We start from the raw sequence: 16,314 nt of genomic DNA, 5'->3' as shown, positions 1-16,314 counted from the left end.
TTACTACCAGCTCTGTAACATAACCGTTTCCTTCTTCATTATAGCATCTGCCTCGTCATGATAAATAGATGCACAGATGATATCCATTGCACTAATTAGAATTTGTCCATTCATTCATCTATTGTTAGATACTTCTGTTGTATCCAGTTGTTTGTTTGTTTGTTTGTTTGTTTGTATTTTAAATGGCAGGAAAATGAACGACTTTAAGGCTTTCATGTATTGGGGGTTATTTTTCAGAAATTATATCTAGAATCAAAATTCCTGAATAAGATGTTATGGATATTTTGAGTTTCATTGTTGCTAAATTGCTTCTCCAAGGCTCATGGCAATTCCCTCCCATTCTAGAGTGCTTCCTTTTAATGGTTGATCTCATTTGACAAACTTCGTGAGCACAATGTACAAGTCCACTGCTTAATACGTATCACTTTGGTTACAATCAGCTTGGACACCAAACATTGTGCACAGATTTTTAAGCTGTTTGTAACTCTGTGGTTTGCACCTTTCTGACCGTATCTTATGCCTAATTGTTATGCTGTTGGCACATTTAATATCAATAATTATTGGGCAGTAGTAGAGCAAAGATATCACATATTATAATTTCTGAGAGTTCACTTTCAGAAAATTGTTTGAAGGATTTTAAAAAATTGTTTGTCTGGGTAAGGCACAGCAGTGTAACTTAACATACGACATTTATATGTGCCTTCTCTTTCCTGGTTCACAGGAGAACAAAAATAAAGGGACTAGTTCTAATTTTGCTAGGATCATGTAAGAAATAGACATGATCAGAGACAGCAGTTCTCTGCCCATGCTGCTGACAGGAGCTTGGGAAGGGGAAGGTCAAAGACAATGAATGTGATGTTCAACTCTCTCTGGAACTTACCAATTCTCAATGATAAGAGATAATGGTAAATTTTCTCCATCCACTTCACAGCTCAGCACTTGAGCACAGGGCAGGGATGCTGTCACTGTCAACAAGGCCTCCCCAAAATGGAGATGAAAGTGTTTGCCATTAAAGCTTACTAGATCTTAAAAGTCAAAAGGATCCCCACAATGCAAAATTTAATATGAGCTAAGGGAATCTGGTGACATTTTCCATTTTTTAAATAGATGAAATAAACATACTGATCTAATAACTAAGGCCATGCTTCCCTATTCAAATAAAATGAATATTAACCAGATCAAATGGAGAAATCTGTTCCTTTGGCTCATCATTTAATGAACAATGGTTCACCATTTAGTTAACACTTTGTGTTGTTTGCTTTATGGAGTTCTCACTGTCTTTGCTCACTGGAATTTCACTTACATTTCTGGGCAGAATGACACTCTTTTAGAGACTAGAGTTAGCTAATTATGAATAGTCTCTTAAACCCAGGCATTCTTTTAAAGATCCGGAGACAGTGTTTGCCATGTAACTTCAGTAATATTTGTCAGTAAATTTAAGACAAGCTAATCAAAGGAAAAAAACACACCAACACTTAAAGGTCATAGGCATGAAACACATATGCTCACAAGTTCATAGTAACATGTCATTATTACACAAATTCTTACACATTTTAAATTTTATTTAATTATCACAGCATTCCTTAATTTAAAGAAAATAGCACAGGCCTTTGCAAACATTTAACTCTAGTGTTTGTGGGTTGGAAGATTCCACATAGCCATGCTTATGTCCATAGTCCTTCCAGATTGCTCCTCTAACAAAAGACACAGTGCATGTACAAGATGAAGTAACTAAGCATGGATGAGCAGCAGCTTGTCTACAGAGGGATTTGGGCAGCACCTCAACCCCAACAGCATTTGTGACGTTTACCAATCTCATATAAAGTTTAGTTTCAAAAGCAACAAAGGAATTTAGCATTGGAGAAATCTGCAGCATGGTCTCTTAAAATCTGCCATCTACCTCACAGGCCTATGTACATTTTTTTTCCCAGTTAACTTACATACAATCTAAGAGGAATCCAGATGCTTCAGAAAGAGGTGGGCTTGATGCCACAAGGATGAAGTTGGAAGCTCCAGATTGACAGCAGGCTAACTGAGGATCACTGATTTGCAAGAAGGAAGTTACATAACTTCCATAGGACTAGTCTTGTTCTCATTCTCATGCTGTGTGAAAAATAGACATATCAAAGGTTGTGTTGCTATTTCGCTTCTCCCCCACCACTCTGTGAGCTATACCATTTACATCTCAGATACCCTCTGTTCATGGCAGGAATTCATTTTGAAGTTTGTGAGTTTCAAATTTTGTATTAGAAACAAGTTATTTACTTGGAAACCTAGAGCTGATGTAAGAGCTCCCCTGATACTAACATCTATGATTCTCATGCTTTTTATTGGTGATGATGGGCCTAGGTGGTGGAGGTTTGGAATATTGACATGGTGGTAACGTGCTATATAACCCCCAAATCAAAAATATGCTGTGTTCAACACAACCATCAGCACACTGGAAAAAAAAAAGTGTCATTAATAGACACACGGGAATTGTAACATCAATTTTCTTTCAGAACATTTCAGTGCTTCAAATAAATATGAATATTTGTGTAATGCAAAAGGATGTCCTTTGCTCTAATAGACTTTATAAGTCAAACAAAGGAACTAAGAGGGGATGGCTAAATGTGGCAAACCCATATACTTGTCCTAGTTAAAGATAGTTTGAAGTCTGAAATATGTAAAGCCCTATGTTTACTTCTTTCTACCGTTAATTGTTTAAGTGAAAGTTTCTGCATTAATAAAATCTGCAAATAGAGAAGCATTACATTTGCTTAGTCAGGTCTCCTTCCATAACTCATGCAATTATGAACTCCATATACAGTGCCTGCCAATACCTGTTGACTTTAAGGGAGTCAGAGCTCTTACAGTCAAATCCACTGGTACTAGTCATTGGTGACTGAAAACTAGATAGAAATTCACATACGACTTTTCTGTCTGCCATAGCCTCACAAATGATTTCCTAAGCCCTTTGGCTTCCTGATGATGTAAATACCCAAATTCATATTGTATATAAATTGCTTTTAAGTCAAGAAAAACCATATACATGAAGGTACAATTAATTTAAAATGCTACTTAAACTTGCTCTTGTTGAATAGATGTTGAGTACAATAGGATGCACTCTGCACTCACAGAAACTCTGAGGGATAAGGAGATATTTGCATTGCAAACAGAGAATTACTGGAGGGGGAAGCCATAGTTGTGTGTGTGTGTGTGTGTGTGTGTGTGTGTGTGTGTATGTGTGTGTGTGTGTGTGTGTGTGTGTGTGTCTGTTAGAGAAGTTCTTCCATTTAATCACCCAATCTTTGCTCTTTTCATGTATGTATTTTATTTTTCAATGTGAGGGTAAGCATTGCTGACCATCAAGAAAATGCAAAAGATGTTAAGAGTGTCACAAAGTACAAAACTTCTAAATAAAAATCTTCCCCTTTAAAACTCAGATCTCATTACTGAGGAAGAAGTTTCTGAAAAATAGAAACATGGAGTCTAAAGTCAGAGAGAAACTGGATCCAGTGTTAAACTGATTCTCCCTAACAAGTCAAAACCTCTCCCAATATATTGCAATTTAGAGTGTGTTGTCGAAGTTTAGATTTGCTCATGAAAAACAAATTTGCTCTTTTGTAAACAATGAAACACATCCCCAAGGGGTTGTGTAGTGTGGCCCAAGTTCTTACCCTGTACCACTGACATAGTCCATGAATGCTGTCAGAATTTTAGCTTTTAGCATAAAATGGTATTGGTATTTTAGTTGTTTATTTGTAGCTGAGAGAAAAAAATTATGTTCCTGTAGCAATTAATGAATTAATATAACTATTTCACTTCTCCTTTTAATTGGAAAGGATAAAGTGCAACTTCCACTTGAAATAAAATTTTGTCCAAATGATAGGATGATTTATAACTATTTTTAGTGCAATTAAAAAGTAAGTGCTTTCTGTTTACTTCTTTGAACTATGACTTTTTATATTTATTCCAAGTACAGCAATTTATTGACTGTATACAAAATTAGAAATTGGGGGAAATGAAAAAAAAACCACTAAGTAGAAAAATTAATTTTAGCAAGCTTCCAAAAATGGTGAGTGCCAGAGATTCATTATTATTTTCTGTATTTGTTACTCCACAGACAGAGCAGTGTCAGAGATATATAGTAGGATGAAAAGTCACCACGTAAGTCAGGTTAGAGGAAAAATTAAGGATTAAAGGACACATGTCATCAAAATGACTATTGTAAGGTTCTAGGAATTTGTCCAAGAAAGGCTGGAAGGAAGTTCAGTGACAGGCAATATTCAGCTGGACTGTAAGAGTGGACTATTCTTGAGATCTTTATATTTTAGATACCTTAAATAAACTGTCCTGCAATATTTTTATAATTAATAAATTTAGTGATGAGTTTCATATGACTATTGCTTTTTCTTTAAACCTGTTTCTTTTGTCCTGATAACAGGGCAGAACATACGGAAAACAGACCAACATAAAAAGAGCAATGGAGAATTCTAGATTTTATTTACTGACTACAACCTGAACTTCAGCTCTCTGTTTGTACACTTTAATGGTTTGTCAGATGGACAATGCTTTCACATTCTCTTAAGAATTGGTACCTACTAGGGAGTAGAAAGTTATCCGAGCCTGTTCTTTCTCTACCTATGAACAATCCCAGCTATTTTCATTTAGATAGTGTCAAATTTAATTTCCAAAATCAAATCTACATTCCTTGGGCTGAGTGCATGATCAGGATTCCAACCCCCTCTTAGAGATCCAGTGCATGACTTCTAGGTTAGATTATTCTAAAGTTCAGTTTCACCAAAAGTAAATTATCGATGTATCCATTAAATGTTTACTTTTAGACAGTGCAACATTTGGGTCAAGTTTACAATAACTTAATTGTAAGACGTGAACTAAGGGAATTAATAGTAAATTATAGCATACTGCATAATTTTTATCCTATGTAGCTGTGAGGAACAAAGTTTTCAAAACGATGGATATTTGTCAAAAAGTAATTTGGATTGTACTGATTATTCTTTCTTTGGGAATAACCAGTCAGCTTAGCTGCTTGGTGAAGTGCCTGAAGGAAGAATTATACTATGAACACATAGGAAAACATCTGGTTTTTGTTCCGTAGGATGGTACGAACTTAAGGAAAATAAACACTTTAGGTTTTTAGGTTCAAATGCTGAAAAGAGAAGAGCAGAGAGAGCAAATCCTCATGACGGGCTTCTCAGCATTATTATGTTGTCCACCAGGAGGTCATTTTCACTCACAGTGAACTCTTCAAGACTTAAGATCTTGGCCTTGTGCAAGTATACCTTTTCTGGCCTGGCAGCTGGCTTCATAGCCTAGCTCCACTTGTAATCGTTTTCAAATTCTCCTTCCCAGACATTTTCAGACATCAATCGAACTCCCAAAGGAAGACAGCTTTTATATTTATAGTGGACACACCTCTGAGTTTAATCAGATGGCTAGCCATCACTGACTGCTTATTTCAAGTTTCCTGAGAAACAAATGAATAACCACCACATTTCTTGGTAATTCTGGACTCAGAGCAGACAGATGTCTTTAGTTCTGGGTATTGTTGATGTACACTTTTACCAAAGCTGCAGTGGCCTGGTGCATCACTGTCTCTTGCACAGAGGTCTGTTTCCCAGGTGATGGGAGGTTGGGTCTCTTCCTCAGCCGAGTTAGAGATAAGTGGAACAGAATCTGTGGCATGTCGTCCTCAGTTGTGGATGTGTCTGGACTTCACACTTGGCCAGAACCTTTCTTTTGGCTCTCGGATATTATATTAATCACCCTTCATTCAATTTTACAGTTATTGAGTGATCTGATAGTGGTTAGTGAGAAATGACAATCTCCTGAATTTGTTACAGGAATAATAACATCCTTACCAGGGGTGAGAAGATAATGTAACAAAGATAATACTAATATTGACAGCTAACATTTATTGAGCGTTTCAATAGTTAGTCACACTGTTTTGAAAACCTTCTCACCCAATCTCATAACAATAACAACATTATTATTACTTTCCTTTTACAGATGGGGATATTAAAGTATAAAGACAAAGATAAATAAGACAGTGTCTGGCACTTAGAAGGTTCACACTTTAGGTTAGTAGTGAAGTTGGTACACAAATGATTAACAGAATGCTTGCTGAAGTGTAAAGAGATGAAGGAAAGTCTCAGAAAGAAGAATGTCTATTTGGTTTTGAGTTAATCTAAGGAGAAAGGCATTTCAGGCAAAGGACAATTAACAGAGACATAGGAACATAATGAGGTATGGTATCTATTGATGACTACAAGTACTTCATAGTGATTGGAAAATGGTATATGATGGAGAGATGGCAGCAGTTAAACCCCAAAAGATAAGCAGGAAATCTGGTGTAGCATTTTGTGGGAAGAGTTTATGATAAGGAATAAAGTGATGTCATAGGCTGTGGAGAGCATTTAACAAGAAAAACCTGGAGCTGGGGAGGAGGCTCAGAAGGTAAAGTACTTGCTGCTCATGAATGAGGACCTGAGTTAGGATCCCCAAAACCCATGTAAAAGTTGGGTGTGGTGGCATTTGTCTATAACCTCAGTACTATATGGTAGAGAGAGATGGAACCCAGAGGCCTGCTGGTAAGCCAGTTTAACTGAAACAGTGACATCCAGGTTCACTGAGATACCCTGTCTCAAAAAAAAATTAATGTGACAAGCAAGAGAAAAACAGCCAAAGTCAACCTCTAACCATCATGTCCTCCACATTGGCAAGTACACCAGCATATACATCTATTCACATATATACAACATGCATACATGTCCATGGGTGAAAAAAAGCCTTCACCAACTTTATCCAGAGTTCTTTAGGGAGGGGAGCATATGATGCTAGATGGTAAGATGGTGATTCTGCAAAGGAGTGTTGAGTGATGTGGTGGGATCAACTAAAGCAGCAATAAATGAGAAGCTGATGTCAACTGTGCATGTAGAAAAAGAGCCAAGCTGGCCAGTGAAGATAGTGTATTGTGATTGTAAACCTTGGATATAAGTAAGAAAGTCCTTCACATTATATACACATACTTTAAAAACTTTTGTAAAAATTGTATTTATTTATTTGTGTATGGAGGTCAGAAGATGTCTTGCAGGAGGTGGCTCTCTTCTTCCACCATGTGGGCTCCAGGGATCTTTCTCAAGATGGTGAGGTTTGGCCCCGAACACCTTTACCCACTGAGCAATCTCTCCAGTCTCAATATTATTTACTGTTTCATCTGGCCATTTATCTTCACAATTTTTAGCCTAAAAGCAATAAAGGTGTGTAGTTTTAGCAGGTTATACTTTACTAATATTCCTAGGCTTCTTATGGTTTTATTTTTCAAGCAGTTACCTATACAGAAATCAATAAATGCTGAGCATGGTAGCATAGTCTTATAATCCCAGCACTAGTGAGTTCAAGGGCAGCCTGAGTTACACAAGACTGTTTTAAACAAACAAAAGCAAGCAGGTAATCAAATAAACTGTTTTGTGTATATATAAAATATCAGTGGCATGCAGAATTTCTAGGTATATTTGACATAATAGTTACTATATTATAGAATGCTCATAAATACTTGGTAGAGTTTTGTTCATGAGGAATACATCAGTTGCTGCCTCTTAATAAAATTTGGTTGTTTTTAATAACATTATTGCACAGGGAAAACATTACTAAGGCTTCCACTGTTTCTACATTTTATGAAGCAAGTATTCCCTTAAAGAAAAAAATCCCACATATTTCATTATCATTATCAATTATTTTTCCATTTTTTAATTAACCCTTGAAAATTATTTTATAAAGAACACATTATATGTTGTCACATAAGGAAGTCAAAAATAGCCCTATTCTCAATTATTTATGGTGTCCTGAAGATATAGGAATAATAACAGAATTAAATTAAATAGCAAGTAATAAGTAGACAAATATTTCTGGCTTTAAATGAAGCTCAAATTAGTTTAAATTGGAATAATATATGTGTGAATATATAGTGTTCAGGGGTGGCTCAATGGGCAAGAGTACAAACAGGAAGACATGAGCTTTGATCCTATCATCCATATTTAAGGAGCAAAACAACCAAATCATTGGGTGTGGCCTCGTGTGAGTCTGTAAAGCCAGCATTGTTGAAACAGGAAGATTACTGGAGCTTGTTGACTGCCAGCCTAGCTCAAAGTTCAGTGAGAAACCCTGCCTAAAAGGAACAAAGAGTAATAAAGTGAGAAACCCAACACACCCTCTGGTCTTCATGTGCCCACCCACACATTCATGCACATACACCACATTCACACACATACAAATAAATGACATGTAAATTATATGTGTATATGAATGTGCATGTCTATATCATAAATACATATGTAGTACAACTAATTCTTTATATGCCTGAGCATGTTTATTTAAAAATCAGTGATGCCCACTTGAACACAGGAACATCGGAGGGCAACTAAACAACAAGAAGTGAGTGAAGCAGTCCCAATCCAAACATCATATTTGAGATACAGAAAATAGTAGAGAAGCACGAAGATGTTTTCATGGACACCCAGTATTCTCATTTAGTGCTTAAAGACAGGGCAAGGGAAGCAAAACAATTTTCTCCTCTGTGAAGTTTTTAACACTCTGTTTATTATATTTATCAAAGTGATATTTTAATTTCCTAAGAGGTTCTAACTTGGTCTCTGACTTGGTTTCATGGTGAGTGAGTAGGGACGCAGAAGGACTGTGGTCTCTCTTACAGCTACTTTTACTTGCAAGCTATTTATAGCTTGCAGTTCTAATGACATGTGCAACATCTATGTTCCCCGCAAAGGAGTTTCATGAAGGCAAGGCCTCTGTTGGTTGGCGTTAGTTTTTTGTTTGTTTGTTTGTTTTAAATTTTTGATTCTTTAGTATCGGGTATAGACTCTGGCATAAGGGACTTATCAAATTTATACTGGTTTGATAACAGAGATTTAGAAGTTACTCTTCTGAGATCAGTATATGACATGGGTCGTGTTGGCATGACTACCAAGATATACCAACTGTGGTCTGTTATGTTCACAGTTGCTCATCAATCTGTGGAGGTAACAATAAATCATCTGGGGTAATCAACTAGCAATAACCAACTTACATCCTTTTACCTCTCAGAAATAAAATGAAAAGAGAGTCCTTCATAGCAGTGAACTCTCCCCTGTCCATTAATAGGACACTCAGTCATCAGGAAAGGTCCTTGTGGCCCATGCTAATAAAACTGTGCTATAATGATTGCAGAATTGCTGCTTTATCCCAATATCTAAAGTGTTGCAGTTCCAGGGCTGATGAAAAGAACTAAGTGATTTCCTGAAGGAGAAACACAGAAACACACACACACACACACACACACACACACACACACACACACACACACACACACACACACAAAATTTTAGCCTGAAGAATAAAGTCTGGCAAGAATCTATGAAATGAAGATTTGGAGTGATCAAGGTAATCTTGATTTTTTTTAATTTAATTCTTATAATCAGTCAGCACTTGTCACCCTTTAACAGCCAAATTTATCTTTCATTTTATTAGCACTAAAAATATGAAAATCTTACTTTAACCACTCTGAATCCAGAGACTTATCAACACTTGGAAATCTGCAAATATCCGATTGTCAATGTTTATTAATCTTCTGGCAGATTTGTCATTCATTACAAGTAGAGGAAATTAATTAATTAATTACTTTGAAGGCCAGGCTCATCCAGACTCCTAGCCATTCTAATACCTTAGCCTCTCAAGTGCTGCCCGCACTCACTAGTATGAATTGCCACACTCACCAGTGTGAACTGCTACTCTCAGCTAAACACAGTGGTTTGAATTGCAGCATTTGCTAAAGTAAAACATGTGTGTGGTAAGCTGCTGTGTCACAGACATATCTACTTTCGTTTCCAGGAATCTCCGGCTGCCCCTTTTTCCTCTGGGGACTTCTAGCCTTCTTTGGTTTGGCTCTGGTTATATCGTTAATCTTCAATATTTCCCACTATGTAGAGAAGCAGCAACAAGGTAAGACCTTCTGGAAAATTGTTCTATGGTACCTGCTCGAATGCAGACTCTATCACCACTGGCAAATCTCCGGAGTAGATACTGTTATGAAATGCCATTAATAGTGTATTGTAACCATGGGAAATCCATGTGGCACTGTTTTCACCCTGAGGGATCTCTTTAAGAATGAAATAACATTAGAGATGTGAGAAGAAGCTCCCAAACTTAGCTTTCTCCCTGTCTCAGGAGTGACAGCTGGAAGGAATTATTCTGGTAAGCAGGTTTTTCTAAATGAACAAATCGGGAACTGGAGATCTTTTGAGACAGTGACAAAGGTAAAGAGTTGCTCCCCAAGGCTGGACTGAAGTTATTCGGTCCCCTCAGGCTCTGGCCACAGGACTCAGCCCTGACTGGAAAAGCCACAGACTGAACCTGGGCCTGTTACAATACAGCAGGTCGGGAACAGGTCAGTGGATCTGTCACTCCCACTCTTAGCTTTGTCTGTTTTAGCTGGGTGGCTTTGACCTACACATGCCATAGATAAAATGGTATCATGTGCACAGTGGGCACCTGGCCCATGTGCACTGAATACATGGATCATTGTGCAATAGAACCAAAGCGCAACTATTTCTGGGAGGTGCTTTAATATTTGAAGGACAGAGAAACTTCAGCTAAAGCTGTAAGTGGTCGGGAAAGATTTTTTTTTTTTAAAGTGCTTTTTCCAAACTCACGAAAAGAGCTAGAACTAAGTTATCAAAGTGGAGTTAAACAGAGCACATATGTCTAAGAAAACCTGCATGAAGTGAATGTAAATGCTGATCGAATTGTAGAGCGTGTGTCCTTGGTCCACTTAGAAGCTTCCTAAGTGTTGATAATGTGTGGAGAAGTCATCGTCATGCAAATTTTAAAAACTGAGGGTACTTAAGAATGAGTGACGTCGCTGAGGTCACATAGCAATCCAATATCAAAATCATGCCTGAGTGGCCAAGGAGGACATATACTAGTTTTTCACATTTCAATGTGAATAGCTTTTATAATTTTCACTTTTGGTGCTTCACACATTAGATTTTATTTGTCCATATCCAGATCATTTTCCATCATACACACAGAGGCAGTCCCTTTGCATTTACTTTTGCATGTTAGGTTTGATTTATTTAAAAAAAAAAAAAACGCATACAAGCTATAATTGTCTCAGCCTTACCAGAAATGGCTCTATTTTTTTTTAAAGTAGTGCGGTGGAAAAAACATTTTTGAAAATAGGAAATAATAAATTAAGCGTATGATGTCTTTCTTTTGCTTAATGCCAGCCATTCGATTTTTAACAGCCTAGCTCTTTAAGAAAATCAAATCTGACGGGAATTAAAATTCACTCTGATTTTAGGTTTCAGCTGTCAGATTTTGTGCAAGTAGCAGCTTCTGAGTCTCAGTTTCCATTTTACAGCAAATGGAAAACACCATGCAGAACATCAGGGTCTAGTGAGAAAAAGAAAACCTGCGTGTGTCTTAGCACAGCGCTGGGACTCAGCAGGTTGGTTGTGCACCTGGTATAGTCCACATCACAAGCCTCGGGGACCTGGCGCTTCTTGCCCTCTTCCCACAGTAATTACTTCGCCCACAGTAATCACCGAGGGCCTTCTGTGGCCCACATCAGTTCATTTAACTTTAGTATGTTATTTCAGTAGGCATCAGCTTCTCAGCCTCTTTGCCGCTCCAACCATGTCTGTGCCCTGTAGATCCTCCGTAGCTCCTGGCTAACCTCCTGTCGCCATATTTATATTAGTTAACAAGTTAACAACATCCGGGGCTTTAGCGGTCCCTGCTATGCTCCCGCGAGTCATTTCAACTCCATTTCAGTGGGTGTTTTGAGGCTTCAGTGGGATTGGGTCCAGACATCAGTGCATCTCAGGTCATTTCATTTGATATACACTTCTTAGGAGGAACCCAATGTATTGACTGATGTGCAAACGTAAGATGATCAGCCTTAGAGAAGCTTCACCAGGGCTCTACAAGTGCCAGTTGCTCTCATTCACCTCCCCGACTGCCCAACCCTTCCCAACAGTTTTCCTCAAGTGTGGCTATCTACCCTGCCATCTTTTCCAAATCACAGGAACAAATAACACTATCCTTCTGTTCCCGAGACTACAGGCAGCTGGAACTGTCTCTGCGAATGCTCAGTTCCTTCCTAACGCTGAAGACTTAGGCTTGCTCTGTTTCTTTGGCAAGGCAGGTTAGAAGAGATTTTTGTCACATCAGCCAGCTTTCTCCCACGTGGTCTGTAAATGGAATGCTCCTGCTCCTGGCCTCCCGTCACTTTTATGTCGGCATCTTTGTGCTACTCTTTGTGGCTGAGAAACTTGCAAGATATGAATCCTCCTTGGCCAACAGTCAGTGAAGAAACTTTGGGGGTGTATTAAATAGCTTACAAAAGGAACTCTCCTTCCAGCCACAGTGTAATATCTACATATTCAATCAGATAGACATGACAAGCCTTGTCTTGATGCTTTCTGTAGCAGCTCGCTAGAAGCTTTGAAAATGAGCCCTCTCTCTGCTTTCCAACATAAATCTTTATTTTTATTCAATGTGCTGTCCAAATCTTTAGGAGGAGTATATTAATTTCTTTTCCTGATAATGTCTTTTCTTCTATTAAATCCAAAGAATATATATATAATTAGGTTTTTTGAGACAGGGTTTCTCTGTGTAGCTTTGTGCCTTTTCTGGATCTCGCTCTGTAGACCAGGCTCGCCTCGAACTCACAGAGATCCACCTTCCTCTGTCTCCCGAGTGCTGGGATTAAAGGCGTGCCCCACCACCGCCCGGCCAAAGAATATTATTTATTCGACTCTTTCTCTTTGATTTGAGAGATTTCTTCTTCTCACTAGACTGTGGCACGTTTTTGACTGAAATGCATCAGAAGAAAGAATTCAGTGTTAGAGTTCCGGCCATGTGCTGCTGTTTCTTGCTGTAACAGAGTGTGCAGAGAGGAGTGGACACCCTCAAGGGGAAGCATAAAAGCAAGTGTCTTTGCCTTGCAGCCTCTCACATACACACCAACCACAAGCCTTGCATCTTTATCACAGGGGAGGGTGGGGGAACCTCACCCAGCTCTTCTCACTCATGATCTTGCACACTTTGCTGCTCTGTAGCAGAGCACAGTTTGCAATTCAGCCACATAGCACTGAGATGACTAGGCAGCATTTAAATCATGCCATTTATTCATAAATAAAACTTCTGAGCCTCTGTGACAGGGAAGGTCTTTGCAGGAGCCTGAGCTTGCTCACCTTCATGCTTAGCAAGAGATCATTGGCTGTTAACCTGCTTAGAAAGGACTGTAAAACTAAAATTACCCAAGTAATGAGGGCTAGCTAGCATCCAAATACACATTTATTTTTTTAAGGCTAGTGCAGCATGCGGTGTCCTTGGACTTTTAAAGTCTTCTTTCACAGCGCTTCTTCTGCAGTTGGTATGATGTATAATATCCCATATTCATTTATTTTCTTTTGTTAGTTTGTATTGTTTCAAACATCTTTCATCCTATTTAAGGACCCTGTGCTATTATATAATATCTTGATCATAGATGCTTTTATTCAACTTTTCTCACAGAACTTTATAGTGTTATATTTTCTTTTTTATTCTAGGGATGATACATTCAACTATATTTCTCTACTCTAGAGTTACTCTTTCAAACATTACAAGAGTATGTTTTCCAGGCACCAAAATTCATATTATAATTATTTTTACCAAAAAGTATTTATTTTATAAAATATATTTGTCAGTTTGAGAAAATATTTTGTGGGACACCTATTCTTATTACTAAATGACATTCTTTTGTTTTAGTTTAATTTTGTGAATAGGTTTCATGTGCCTCAGGCTGGTGTCAAACTCACTGTGTAGTAGAGGATGACCTTGAACTTCTGTTTCCCCTATTTTGATCTTCAAAATGCTGGGATAAGAGACACGCAGCACCATGACCAGTTCATGCGGTGCTGGGGATCCACCTGAGAGCTTTGTGTGTGCTAGCCAAGCACTCTACGGATGGAGCTACATAGCCCAATGTGCTTTTTTTTTAATTAAAAAATATTCTTTATTTTTATTCTCAAATTTTTATTATAAGCAAAGATGTTTAACTGGTGGCAATATCCTCTCTGTAATGGTGAAATTTCAGTGATTTCCTTCAAAGTCAAACTTTAATTATCATTATATTTCACTTTATTAACTGAATAATATAAGTCTATTTCCAGTTAACTCATTTACGAAGAAACTTTACAATTCAATGAGCACAGATTGTGGTTTATATAATATGGATTTAGACCACATGATATTGATAAGTAGCTTTGTCATTTATAAAATGCCCTGACATTGTTTTAATTATTTTCCCATATCCACTCCAAGAAGCTGGTCTAGGTTTTGCTATTCGGTTCTACAGATGAATTGATCAGCATAGCTTTTGAATAATTTTTATACTGTCACATAGCAAGTGTCCTGCAGAACTGACACCCAATCCAATATTAGCTAATTCCCAACCATGGATATGTTCCATGAAACATCATCCTAGATTTTATATTCTTATAGATGTACTTAAAATTCTAAGCACATTAGTTACTTTTCTGTTGCTGTGAAAACATCATTATCAAGACAACTTCTAAATAAAGGAATTAGGCTTATGGTTCCAGAGGAATACAAGTCTGTCATAGTGGGAGGCCAGGGTCATGGTAGCCCAAGCAAGAAGTTGAGAGCCTACATCTTCAAAGTCAGGCACAAAGCAGAGAGAGGGCTAGCTGGAAATAGGTAATGGTTTTTAACTCTCAAAGCCCATCCCTGGTGACATACTTCCTCTAGCGATGCTGCATCTCCCAACCACCTCAAACATTGTGACCAGCTGGATACCAAGTAGTCAAATGCCCAAGACTTTGGGGGACATTTCTCCTTTAAAGCACAACACCAAGGAAACCTTAAAAGTTCCTAGTGATCTGAGTGTCAGTGGTTCCTTTTTCTAAGTATAGAAATAAATACATGCTATGTCATACTTTTTCACACTTTATAATTTTCTGACCATTTTTTCTCCTTGTATTTATTGATATGAGTTATTTTTCTCATGTTTTCTGACTTTACTACACTTTCATTAACTCGGGACTATTGTGATGTGTCGTTTTTGATCTTTCTAGGTTCCCTCCAGGGTTCATCAGTATTCATGTTCAAAAGACTAATCAGAAAGCAGCTGAAAGTAACTTCATATTTTATATGAAGTTTCTTGGTAGGACATTTACTAAAAGAACAATCATATTTCTGACATCCTAAATGGATTACTTCCATCATTTTGGGTTCTGTGGCAGCTTAAAAGACAGGTTCTGCAAGAACATCCCTCGTTTGGTTGTCCTCAGAGTTCCTCCCCATCACTGACATGAAACATGCCCATTTCTTACTTTCATAAACACTTCAGCTAATTGTTCTGAAATAGTCAGCATCCTCTCTGGAGACAAAGTCTACACTATCACATGTTCACCGAAAAGTATCTTTCCCAGTTGTTTGGTGAACGGCTCAGTTATTTTACATGGTCCTTGCTAGTGCTTTCCTGGGTCACAGTGTTTTCTACACATTAAAGTTGTGAGACCATTTAGTTTCTGATGTCAGAAACTGAGAGGGTACCTGTCTTTATTTTTATAGAATAACTCCAACAAAAGTTCAATTTTTGTTCTATGCCTCATTAGTAGTAGGAAATTCAAATATGGTAAATGTCATATTGCATATATCTTTCTAGTTTAGTATATAAGTCATTGATGAAGAAACAATAAAATCTCTAAAATAAAGTTGATATTAAGCATCAAAACTGTACCTTGACTATCTCTAAGTCCATTAATTTCAATAATTTAGTATGAATCTATTACTTTCATAAAGCAATCCTCAAAAACTATATTTACCCATCTCTTTTAAATAAACAGATGCATTTAGCAAGCTATTTGTCTTTGAGCTACCACCCTCAAGATTCATTTTGAGCTATTATTATTATTATTATTGTCATTGCTGTTGCTGTTGTTGTTGTTAGAAAGGTCTATTAGAACCAACACAACCAAAAACAGAAGTAACAGTAAAACCCAGAAGTGTCAGTGGGATTCAAAGGCAGAAACTATTTTCATGTTCCACAACAGCCAGGAACGAGGGTTATAGGCATAAAAGTCTCAGATTTTCCTCATTGCTTTCTATGCACAAAATAGTCATGCATCTGGTTCAATACTATGCTCAAGCTGTCTTGTTTTCATCTCAAAATATCAGACATAATTTGATGGGCTCAGAAAGGAAGATGTCTCTATCCACTATATTACTACCACAAAACACCAAAGGCAG

The 16,314-nt window shown here is 37.6% G+C and overlaps 1 protein-coding gene across 2 annotated transcripts in view; it reads left to right on the top strand.

Annotated features, from left to right (window-relative positions):
- Window positions 1-16,314, top strand: part of Trat1 (T cell receptor associated transmembrane adaptor 1) — a 37,902-nt gene that overhangs the window by 1,115 nt on the left and 20,473 nt on the right. For both annotated transcript variants that reach the window (XM_076548928.1, XM_076548927.1), the window contains exon 2: window positions 9,886-9,996. In XM_076548928.1, coding sequence (XP_076405043.1) covers window positions 9,886-9,996 — 111 coding nt within the window. The remainder of the gene's footprint in view (window positions 1-9,885; window positions 9,997-16,314) is intronic.

Source organism: Peromyscus maniculatus, chromosome 12 (genome assembly GCF_049852395.1).
Source record: "Peromyscus maniculatus bairdii isolate BWxNUB_F1_BW_parent chromosome 12, HU_Pman_BW_mat_3.1, whole genome shotgun sequence".
Lineage (NCBI taxonomy): Eukaryota > Metazoa > Chordata > Mammalia > Rodentia > Cricetidae > Peromyscus > Peromyscus maniculatus.
This window is presented reverse-complemented; position numbering and strand designations above follow the sequence as displayed.